Source organism: Triticum dicoccoides, chromosome 2B (genome assembly GCF_002162155.2).
Source record: "Triticum dicoccoides isolate Atlit2015 ecotype Zavitan chromosome 2B, WEW_v2.0, whole genome shotgun sequence".
Classification (NCBI taxonomy): Eukaryota; Viridiplantae; Streptophyta; class Magnoliopsida; order Poales; family Poaceae; genus Triticum; species Triticum dicoccoides.
This window is the reverse complement of record NC_041383.1, coordinates 783,391,173-783,402,775: the sequence shown is the minus strand read 5'-3', so window position 1 is coordinate 783,402,775 and position 11,603 is coordinate 783,391,173. Positions and strand designations below refer to the sequence as shown.

General features: G+C 40.1%; 1 protein-coding gene across 1 annotated transcript in view; it reads right to left on the bottom strand.

The window, feature by feature from the left end:
- Positions 1–7,483: 7,483 nt before the first annotated feature.
- The window catches only part of LOC119366271, a 13,128-nt gene continuing 9,008 nt past the window's right edge, over positions 7,484–11,603 (bottom strand). Inside the window, exons 11-24 of the mRNA XM_037631967.1 lie at positions 11,348–11,496; positions 11,175–11,274; positions 10,910–11,005; positions 10,771–10,823; positions 10,535–10,658; positions 10,247–10,309; positions 10,104–10,160; positions 9,831–9,992; positions 9,240–9,310; positions 9,058–9,151; positions 8,699–8,835; positions 8,517–8,597; positions 8,195–8,300; positions 7,484–7,840 (exon numbers count right to left, since the gene is read on the bottom strand). Coding sequence (XP_037487864.1) covers positions 7,796–7,840; positions 8,195–8,300; positions 8,517–8,597; positions 8,699–8,835; positions 9,058–9,151; positions 9,240–9,310; positions 9,831–9,992; positions 10,104–10,160; positions 10,247–10,309; positions 10,535–10,658; positions 10,771–10,823; positions 10,910–11,005; positions 11,175–11,274; positions 11,348–11,496 — 1,338 coding nt within the window. The 3' untranslated portion in view covers positions 7,484–7,795. The remainder of the gene's footprint in view (positions 7,841–8,194; positions 8,301–8,516; positions 8,598–8,698; positions 8,836–9,057; positions 9,152–9,239; positions 9,311–9,830; positions 9,993–10,103; positions 10,161–10,246; positions 10,310–10,534; positions 10,659–10,770; positions 10,824–10,909; positions 11,006–11,174; positions 11,275–11,347; positions 11,497–11,603) is intronic.

Sequence of the window (11,603 nt, the reverse complement as noted above, 5' to 3'; positions counted from 1 at the left end):
TCTTGGATGTTTTACAATCATTTTATAGTCATTTTATATTATTTTTTGGTACTAACCTATTGACATGGTGCCCAGTGCCCGTTGTTGTTTTCTGCATGCTTTTTATATTGCAGGAAATCAATATCAAACGGAGTCCAAACACAACGAAACTCCTGGAGGATTTTTTTGGCCAGAAGACATCCAGTGGGCCAAGGAAGCACCTGTGGGGGTGGCTTGAGGGGGGAAGCACCCACCAGGGCACGCTTGGAGGCCCAGGGGCGCCCTGGTGGGTTGTGCCCACCTCGGGTGCCCCCTGAACCGCCTCTTTGCTCTATAAATACCCCAATATTCCAGAAGCCCTAGGGGAGTCGACGAAAATCAATTCCAGCTGCCGCAGAGTCCAGAACCACCAGATCCAATCTAGACACCGTCATGGAGGGGTTCACCACTTTCATTGGTGCCTCTTCGATGATGCGTGAGTATTTCTTTGTAGACCTATGGGTCCGTAGTTAGTAGCTAGACGACTTCCTCTCTCTCTCTCTCTTGATTATTAATACAATGGTCTCTTGGAGATCCATATGATGTAAGTCTTTTTGCGGTGTGTTTGTTGGGATCCGGTTTACTTTGAGTTTATGATCAGATCTATGTTTTTATCCATGAAAATTATTTGAGTCTTCTTTGATCTCTTATATGCATGATTGCTTATAGACTCGTATTTCTTCTCTGATATTTGGGTTTTGTTTGGCCAACTTCATCTATTTATCTTGCAATGGGAAGAGGTGATTTGTAGTGGGTTCGATCTTACGGTGCTTGATCCCAGTGACAGAAGGGGAATCGACACGTATGTATCGTTGCTACTAAGGATAACAAGATGAGATCTATATCTCCGCAATAGATAAAGTATCTCGTCTACATCATGTCATCATTCTTATTGCATTACTCCGTTTTCTCATGAACTTAATACACTAGATGCATGCTGGATAGCGGTCGATGTGTGGAGTAATAGTAGTAGATGCAGGCAGGAGTTGGTCTACTAATCTTGGACGTGATGCCTATGTAATGATCATTGTCTGGATATCGTCATGATTATTTGAAGTTCTATCAATTGCCCAACAGTAATTGTTTTCCCATTGTTTGCTATTTTTCTCGAGAGAAGCCACTAGTGAAACCTACGGCCCCCGGGGTCTCTTTTCATCATATTTTCTTTTGTGATCTATTTTCCCTTGCATTTATTTTCAGATCTATTAAACCAAAAATACAAAAGTACCTTGCTGCAATTTATTTGTTCCGCGATCTATTTATCCTATCTACCACTTTTACCTTACGTTATTTGCCTATCTTGAGGCGACGTACCCGAAAGGGATTGACAACCCTTTAACACGTCGGGTTGCGAGTATTTGTTATTTGTGTGCAGATGCTGTTTACGTGGTGTGAGGAGGTTCTCCTACTGGTTCGATAACCTTGGTCTCATCACTTAGGGAAATACCTACCGTCGCTATACTGCATCATCCCTTCCTCTTTGGGGAAATACCGGCGTAGTTCTAGCAGACATCAATGAGTACCATTTATTGTGCCGATATAATCCTGTGATGGCACAACAACATATTGTCACAGCTGTATGACAACAATACAAGCATGTTATGGCATGAACTATGGGTAGTGCTCACCTTGAAATACGAATACCATCTTGGCTTGTGTGTATCTTGTTCGGAGTTTGCCCAGTTGGTGCCTTTATCATCTCTCCTCTGAGCTCCTCAATAGCATACATGACTTGCTTGAAATACCGGGAAAATGGTTTCCATGGATCTCTAAACAATTTGTGAATCACTTTGAACCTCTGATTATGACCCACACATGAAGGAACATGGCAATTTGCTCTTCCACAGAGGTGTGAATGCTATCTTCTAGCAGCACCCTAGTCCTAAACGTCTTCACAAGCTTGGAAAAAGGTGCTCTTCGTTTCCAAAGCATGTTCATAGCCTCTATGTCATTGGATTTGTAGATTTAGTTCAAATTCGCCATCCTCTACCTATCTTGGATTACCGTTGGATCATAACGGATGCCAAACTTATCACTCCAACGAACAATTCTCTTGTGGACCAACATGGCCCAGACCTAAATCACAACTATGAGTGTTGTTGTGTGAACAATCAGCTTCATCTGTTCATCCATAACACGACCTAATGGCAACAACGATGGTGTGGTAAGCAATGGAGAAATTGATCCTACACCGTATCTAATGACCTAGCATAGGAGGTTGTATGCTAATTACCCCCTTTGGAGCCGACGACCCACCCATGGCGGAGACGAGGAGGACGAGACAGAGTCGGAGAAATGGAAGAAGAAGGTCCTGCTGTCGGAAAATGTACTCGCCACCACTACCGCAAGAACTGAGGTTGGATTTATTCTAGGGCTAGAGGTGAGCGAGAAATTTGGACACCATCCTGCGCCGGCAGATTTTCGTCTCCCGCCATCTCCACGCTCATTTACCCACCACCGCCGCATACATCATGCCCTCCTTTTGCGCACGACTCAACATGGCTCGCTGGAAACAATCTGTTCAAGCGTTCGTAGCGAGCCAGGCCCTGGGCTGCTTTTAAGTTTCGTGACGTGTGGAGACAGGCCCTCGTGTACACTACCAAACAAGTTTTTCTTGTACCCACTGGTCCTGTTCCGGGGGTGCTGCAGGCATGTGTTTTTTTGCGCTTGTTATCTCAAACTAGAGTGAGGTTGTACGGTGTGAGCAATTCCTTGTACCCTTAAATGATTATGGCTTTACTAATTTACAGCCAAGCTCATTTCGAGCCTTCTTTCTTGAAAAAACTAGACATTTGGTAATTGGTAAGCATAACAAAAGCTCCTCCTGAGTCATTGGTAAGCATGGTAATTAGGAACACTAGTCGTCAACCCGTGCATTCGCACGGGCTAGGATATTAAGAATTGCCAGTAACTCTTTTGTTTTCATGTAGCTTCCTTTTTGGCTGCTCTAAGGATGTAGCAACACATTCCTATTTGCCTTGTATTTGCCCATTTGGATAGTTTTTGGTCGCCTCCTTTTTTATGCATTATATTTTTGCTGTCATTAAATAATACAGGTGCATTGATGGGGCTTTATAGGGTTCAAAATAGATGACTTTTTCCTTTCTACCTTCTGTCAGTACTCCTTTCATTGATCTTTGAATACTTCTTACTTCCTTCATTTTCTTAATGTCCAACATAAATATCGTGATCTGGAATTTTATCATTGCGGACACATCTGTGAGTAATTTTATGCTTTCTCTTAATTAGATGGTTGCTTGAGTTTGAATTCATCTTTGTCTTCACTACTCTTAGTTTCTAATTCTTCCTCAATTGTACAATACAACATGTATTCCTGGCCCTAGTCAGTTTGGCGTCCTTCACAATTAATATATCATCGGTAACATGCGGAATATGTGTTTGTCACCATAGAAGTTAAGATATCTCGATATATTCCGCTTGTAATAGAGAGTAAAAAATATAGAGCATCATAATAAGAAAGGCACCTGCTCAACAACTTCATATATATTACTGACAGATTTTTTTTCAGGATCTATGAAAAAGATTCTATACATAGTGTAATCTTTGTAACCAATCTTGAGGTTATAGTCATCCAATCGATACTGAAATACCAATCTCAATCCATGTACATTTTGGATTTCTTTCGCATTCTCATTGTTGCACAATCCATATATATCAAGTATCTTGGAGATTTCTTAACTTTTTGCTTCTGTCTCAAACATGGTGCAAGTTGTTGCACTCAGCATATCTCTAACTTAAGTTTGTACGTACAAATAATGTGGCATATAATATATGGGCAAGTACAGTACAAATTACTTCCCATATAATAATATATTATCAAATTACCATTGGATCTGCTCAGATTACTTTTCACACTTGGCACCATAGAAGTGATTGCCTTGTTTTTGTTGTTTTTGATGCTTTTGCCATTATGTAGTACAACTGCCCTGATGTGTTAATTGATTTAATTGATGCTTCATAGTATAGTTCTTTTCATATCCATTATAGATTAAATTAGCACACAATAAAATATAACAATAGGAATATATAAAAACTGAATATATATTCTGATTCATATATAATTTCAGTTTTTTGCAGTGATGTTTTGTAATAGAACATATGCTTTGAATTGTACCTTGCGAGTGGGCTCCCATCTCTATTTTCTCCACAACATCTTGTGAGCATACCTATTTTGCATACACAGAAGTATTGATGGGCATGATAGAAAAATTCGTGAACTTGTTAACCATATGCTACATTGCCTTGCCATGTATCACAGTGCCCTCAAAGAATTATTGTGTATTAGGAAGAAGCCTGAAAATTTTGGATTAACTTGTATAATCATAGTAGCCCTAGATATAATGAATCGTCTTGCAAACAATACCGATTTTGCATGTACAGAAGTATTGATGGGTATGATAGAAAAATTCCTGAACACCATATGTCATTACCACGACATGTATCATAGCGCCCTGAAACAGTTTAGTGATTTATGAAGAAGCCTCAAAATTTGGAATAACTTTTATATACCATAGTAGCCTATTTATGATGAATATACATATATTTTAACCAAAAAGCTGACCTCTTTTTTCAAGTAGTATCATGTCAAATAACTTAGTTGTTGTTGGCGCTAATAGAATCTCATAGCCTATTTACGCCGACCTTCACTTTCCAGGAACGCTAATAGAATCTAACTGATAATTGCATTAAGCGCATATTAGACGCCATTTCCTTAGACCCTAAATTGTAGGAATAAAGGAAACATAACTTAATACAAATTAAAGGAACACAAAAGGGTTAATATTTTTGAATGCGTAACTTGGAAAAAAGAGGTATTAAACTTTGATCAGCTCTTTTTTGGCATGTAGTATGTAAGCAATATGAACTACGTACATGACATATAAATGAGCAAATCATGAAATTACTTGCTTGTTTTTTCCTTCGTGCTAGTTGGTTTTTCCAATGTTTCCGTGGCTGCATCGCAACCCCAAAATAATGACGATCAACAACAACCAAAAGGAAGGCGGTCGGCATGTTGAGGATTCTTTCGCCTTAGCTAGCAAGGAACATGTGTAATGAGGCAGGGAGGAGATATATGACTGGAAACAATCCTGAATGAATTTGTTGCAGTTAAGGCAAATACTTCAATCACCCGGCCAAAAAAGGCAAATACTTCAATCAGCTTGAAGGAAGCAAAGACTGTCGTGTTGAAGAATTGCATAGTACAAATTGTGCAGAAGACCTATAGTCTGACAAATCTCTGAAACAGAATAAATTTCTAACATGGACGTATTTTTATCACGAAAAATAATTATGAACTGCACCTGTAGTTTCCAACCCTAAATAATATCCTGTTGCATTTGTACTTATCAGTTATTGTTGCAAACAAACAGGTACGGAGGTCTCTTTACTTTGCAAACCATTGGACCCTTATTTCATAGGATGCATCAAATGAAAATGTTACTACCTTAGAATAGGGCAATTCAAATGCATAAAATACTGACAAATGAAAATATTAATACCATAGAATAAGGTCGATCTGGTCCTCGTGCTGTTTACGGGGCACGAACACTGGCCAGACAGATCTTTCTCCCATTAACTTGCTATCTTAGCAACATCTTAATAGCTAATGGTTTCTTGGGCGGCCAGTTGATACTGTGTGATCCAAAAATGTAAATGCAAGGACTGTATGATCAAACGATGAAACAGCCTCTCATGGGAAGGACTCAGCCAGAAGAGTAATTGATTTGTATATTTGGGCGATAAAAAACCTGTACCTGAGGCACATGTACATGCCTCAAAATAAGATGAACGACGTGAACAAATTTTAATCAAAGCTACAGTATCCAAATTAGCAAAACTGAGGTAATTGAGGATGATTAAATTACTAACCAATCCATTGGATCTTATGCCACTGTTACGGCACTCAAATAAACACCTGATAGGTTGAAGAACTCTTAGTCTATAGTTTCAACGCAACTCCATCAGAAGCCACGGACCACCTGAAAAATATGCGAAAATCTGCATGCATGTTACACAGAAATCTAGCGAATTTACTTTTTGTATAAATACAGTACGTTTGCTGCTCAAAACCTAAAATAGATCCATAGAGCTTCCCACCAATTCAAAACCGTTAATATTTCACTTGTGTGTGGAATAGCCTTTTGTTCAGAACACAATAATTCTAAGTACTAACTAATGGATAACCGTTCTCAATACTAATGTTTTGACACCAGCTCTCAGCTGCTTGTCATCCATAACCTGACTATATGAAAAAGTAATAAAGGGTATCTTTCAATTATGATTCCGGTAAATCACATGGTTCTACTCCATCAAACTGACAGCAGACTTTCGTAAAAAGAGGATGGTTCGTTGCAAGCAAACTGCTGGTTGATTGTGGTAGTTCTTGCCATTGAATAAAGGGGCGACAAAGAGCCCTTCCGAAGTGCCCATGTATGTTAATAAGACAATCCGAAATAGATTGATCGAATAAAATCCTGATTAATTTAGATTCTCATTAAACTTTGTGAACAGCAGAAGCGACACACTAACCTTGATTACAGGGACATACCAATTAGGACTTGAGGGTCCTGATGTTGTGCTTCCAGCCTGCCACTGGATCCCATCTAGCCCTCGTATTGCTGCTGCAGGGGCACCCTGTGAGCTGAGGCGTATTTTTCTTTGGGCGAGGTGAGAACGGGAGGAGAGTCTGAGAGGTGGAAACGTGACGTGACTTTTGATTGGAGAGGAGGAGCAGAAAGTGGGGAAGATCACCGAACGGGACACAGTCCGCCTGGCCGCGTTCCCTCGACCAGCTGAGTCGCCATCACGGGACCAGAAGCATCCGCCGCAGCGTGCTGGTCCAAGAGAGAGGACTAAGGAGAGAGATGTTTTGTGGTGGTGGTGGAGGCCGTGAGATGTGACAGCGGCTGGATGCGGTGGGCAGCGACGACGGCTGGGATAGGGAGTGACGAAGTGACGGCGATTGTGGTGAGCAGAGCGGCGGCGCGATCAATGGGAAGTGGCGCTGCGATGGTAGGCATCAGAAGGTTAGGGATACAGCAGGAGGGCTTCTTTTTTTAGCAACCGTGATGATTTGGTTTTTTTAGGTATAAAGGGGAGAAAGAGGACAGCTGAGTCCCGTGCTGCAAGAAAGAAAGGAGAGTCCCATGCTCGTAAGATACTAATACAATAGGAACGTACACTAAAAAAATACACGTTTATAGGAATTTTTAATTCTTTTTTCAGGTAGAATTAAGGGAATTTTGAGAGAGAGAAAAAATCTTATCTGGGTGGATCTCTACCGTAATAACTCGGTCCCACCAGATTAACGGCTCGTAAAATCTAATTAACGTGGGAATTTCTTGAAAGTCTAGAATTAGTATAGGTAGGTATAGAAGATAGATGGATTGATTCTCCCGCATAAGCAGCATTGGAAATGTCAAACACAGAATGGAACAAAAACTACACAAAAGGACATCAACTCTTTACCACAAATAATAAAGATAACAAACCACTTCATACAATTCTCAAATTCTAGGAACCTGGCTAACAATGTAGCACTTGCATTGCACATACAAGTTTATTGACAGATACCAATACACTGCCACGGAAAACCAAACATTGAATGATTAAGCAACACGATAGATCACCAAACCACCTGATTGGACTGCCCTTATGAACAAATCATTCCAGGACTGACTTATTAAAAGGTCGTAGGGTACCAAGAAGTAATAGTCCAACAGCCGAACGGAGAAGGATATGCTGTCTTCAGCCATCAAGGCTGGCCTAGCCGACGATTGCCTGGACGAGAGAAAACAACCTGCATGCAGTATATACACGTCAGCATTTCAGGCATCACAATCAGTACCTAGAGCAATACCTCCTTTCCCCAAAACGGCGAAGGTTCAGAGATGATTTGGTCAAAGTTTCAAAACTCTGACCAGTACAATTTTATTAAACATTTTGATTTGATTTGTGAAAATGACATTTTATAGGTCTTTCTCAACAAAACATTTTTTTATCATTTAATTTTTTACCATGTTTTATGATTTACTGCAGTGAAAACTAATGGTCGCCGATTTTCAAAATGTCATCCTTTTAAATCCGGATGGAGCATATGACTTGCATTTGTCTGGAAATAGCATAGGTAAATACTTATGTACATAGAGCATACCTGGTAATCTCCAAATGCTCGTGACTTGAAACCAGCCGCAGAGAATATGAGGTAGTACTCCCATATACGGAGGAACCTTTCATCAAAGCCCAGGGCCAAAACTTCACTGCAAGAAGAAGAAAGGGATAAGAAATTAAAACTGACCGAGGAACCAACTGTAACAATGTACGTATATGCGTATATAATCATCACAACAAATTTACCTGCTCAATGAACATGTATATGATATATAGTTATATACGCTAGTCTTGTTTTTACCGAAGTTTTCATAATTAACTGCACAACGGTATTCTTGAATAGTGAATGACAAAGTGATACTTACTCTTTGTTGGCCATGAAGTTGTCCCTCCAATGCATCAGAGTTGTGTAGTAATTGGGTCCAATATTCTCGACATGCTCTATGCTACACCCAGTGCACAACAAGATCAGGGAGGTTTAATCGATGGAATCCACCCATGGCCATGAAGTAACCAATCAATATTGATCGATTGATGTAAAACGTACCAGAACCTTGAGGACGTGGTCATGGCAGACATTATACGGGCCAAAGAAGGAAGGCAACCGCCAGGGAATATGTATTCTTTTATGAAGTCTGGCCTTTTTCTGTATTGCTCGTACCGTTCCTCTGGAACTGAGATGAACTGAACGCACATGTATAATGGTTAGTTCATGATAAACTAAGGTCTTGCTTGGATAACAAGGATTATCTTCCATTGGATTTTTCTGGCAATCCGACGAATAAGGCCTAATCCTCGTTCTTGTGCACCGAAAATAAGGCATATACTACTTAGTTGGTGTTCGTAGGATGGTGGAATCCAGCTGTGAAGTCATTTGGAAATATAGTTAGCTCTTGATGAACTAACCTGGAGGACCAATATCCCATCTTCAGCCAAGTAAGACTCACAGCAAGCAAAAAATTCGTCCATGTATTCATGGCCAACATGTTCAATCATACCGCTGATGTACATAAGAGGAATACATCAAGTACAACCGCAAGCAAGGTTATCAAAGTCACAGCGCACATCTGTAATATAGTAACACTTACCAGCTTATGATTGCGTCATACTTAAAAGGTGGTATTTTGCGGTAGTCGCACAGCAGAAAATTTATGCGGTCCTGAAAATTAATAACAACAGATAATATAATTGTTAGCTAAAATTTCACCCCGCCGAAGCATATAAGCTGGGGTAAAACAGTACTAATTCACCGTGCACATCTATATTTGTTCTGTAGTTAGGAAATTATAATATATGCCAATCCAAACTACTCGATTCCGAGATATGCCGCTGTAAAGTTCCACTGGATGCCGTTGGCAATGTGGTAGTTGTTTCACTCGCCGGGATGGGTATCGCTGCTGGTGGAGGACGGGCAGACGATGGAGGAGGCGGTGGAGTATTCCTTGCTGTCCCTGGCCTGGTTCAGTCGTGTGGAGGATTGGTGTTTTCAGGAATGGTGGACGTACGAGATAATACCATTTCATTTCGAGTGGGCTGTGATGGACCGAGTTGGTCCGCTTCAGGGTAATATACCCGTAGACTACACTTCGTCAATGAACACATATGGTGGAATGGTAATTACTGATAAACTATAAAACTGGACAGGTATTGCGTAAAAGAGGGAGTAACATAGAACTAACCTCTAAACCAGCTTCTCTTACTTTTCTCTCAGCGTATTTATGCTGCTCCGCCGACAAAGTGACTCCAGTGTATTTGCAGCCAGTTTGCTTAACTGTTTCGATTGCTAAACTTCCCCAGCCGCTACCGATATCAAGAACATGATGCCCCCTCTTGACTTTAGCCTTCAGTTAGAATGTGTATTTTGCAAGAATGAAGTACCATCAGATCATGTTCACAACATTGTCCAACTAGTAATCAATCTAATAATGCAATCTCTGGAGAAATGTAAGTACCTTGTTGATTAGAAGGCTAAGTTTACGTTTCTGGGCTGCTTCTAAGCTTTCATTATCCTAGCAATTTAATATTAGTCCATGAATTAATAAAACTACTCTGCAAAATCTACAAGCCGCGGAACAAAATCACAGGATTTACAAACCTTGAAAACTGCACAAGAGTAAGTCATCGATTTATCCAGGAAAAGCGAGAAAAAGTCATTACTCTGCGCACATATATAAGAAGAAAGACGGAACTATTAGTACTATTTGGTATTTCGACATATGGCAAGTAATGAATGATAACAAAGCTTTTTTATAAGGATTGGAACACAAAAAAATCAATCTCAATAAGATCTGCCATAATTCTGGTATTACAAATTGTCTAACCAGCTGGTTATCTTAATCCTGATGGAATGTATAATAACAAAAGAAGAGACATGAGTACTGACAAGATCATAGTGCTGAGAGATGTTTCGACGAGTTTGTGTTGTAGTGTTCTTCCTTGAGGTCTCGCGCAAAAAGTGTTTAGCATATGCCAATTGAGCTATTACATGGAAGGGTGACAACCAAAACCTGCAAACCAAAAAACATTATGTACATGATTAATCACAAACGCATACTCATAGGCACTACTTCATTTTTATCAAACAATTCATAGGAATCAAGTAGAGGAAGGTTTCAGAACCCTTTTCTGGCAATGCGGCGGTTCCTACGCTCGTCTCTATTAGCAATGAGAATCTGCGAAGTAATTGATCATGGATTTGATCTGTAATGAACAGGAAATAGCTCTACCCATAAGCTCATGGACTATGATATAGTTTTACCAGGATAAGATTCAGAAGGCCTTCTCTCTTGTCAAGAACAGAGTAACAACCATCAATATAGGCTTCTGCCAAGCCCATGCCTCCTTCTATTGCAACCTGAAAGCCATGAGAGAGTCAGGATAAGAACATGTAGTTCAAATAAGAAAGTTGTACAAAGCAATTGCAGTGGAGTATATAGGAAATTAGGAATCATGCATGGACACATCACCACTCATATTTATTTTTTAAATACATGTGTAGTCAGAACAAGAAAAGAGAAGATAACCTTCCAATAGAACAAGGGGTCATGAACTTGGATGACAGATTTTACACAGCATTTGTCGCAAGCTTTACCAAAGCTGAACACACTACCTCCTTCGACCAATCTGTACAAAAACAATTAAGGTGAACAGAAATCATAACTAGATGTCACATAGTATCTGGACTTCGAGGACTCACATCAAGTTACCAATGGATATGTATTGGTTGAAAAATCTTATAACTAGAAGGCGCGCCCCAGCCTCAGTCCATGATGGAGACATCTTCTTTGGGTTCAGCAGAACATCACATTTCTTTCCAAGCAAACCTTGAGCTGCTGCTTTCCCGGACTGCATCGATTCAATATGTCCAACACAAAAAGACCTCACTTAACTATTTCATGAAATGGTTGGCCTGACTTATGTGATGGAAACCAAAAGCATATATGTCAGGGTGG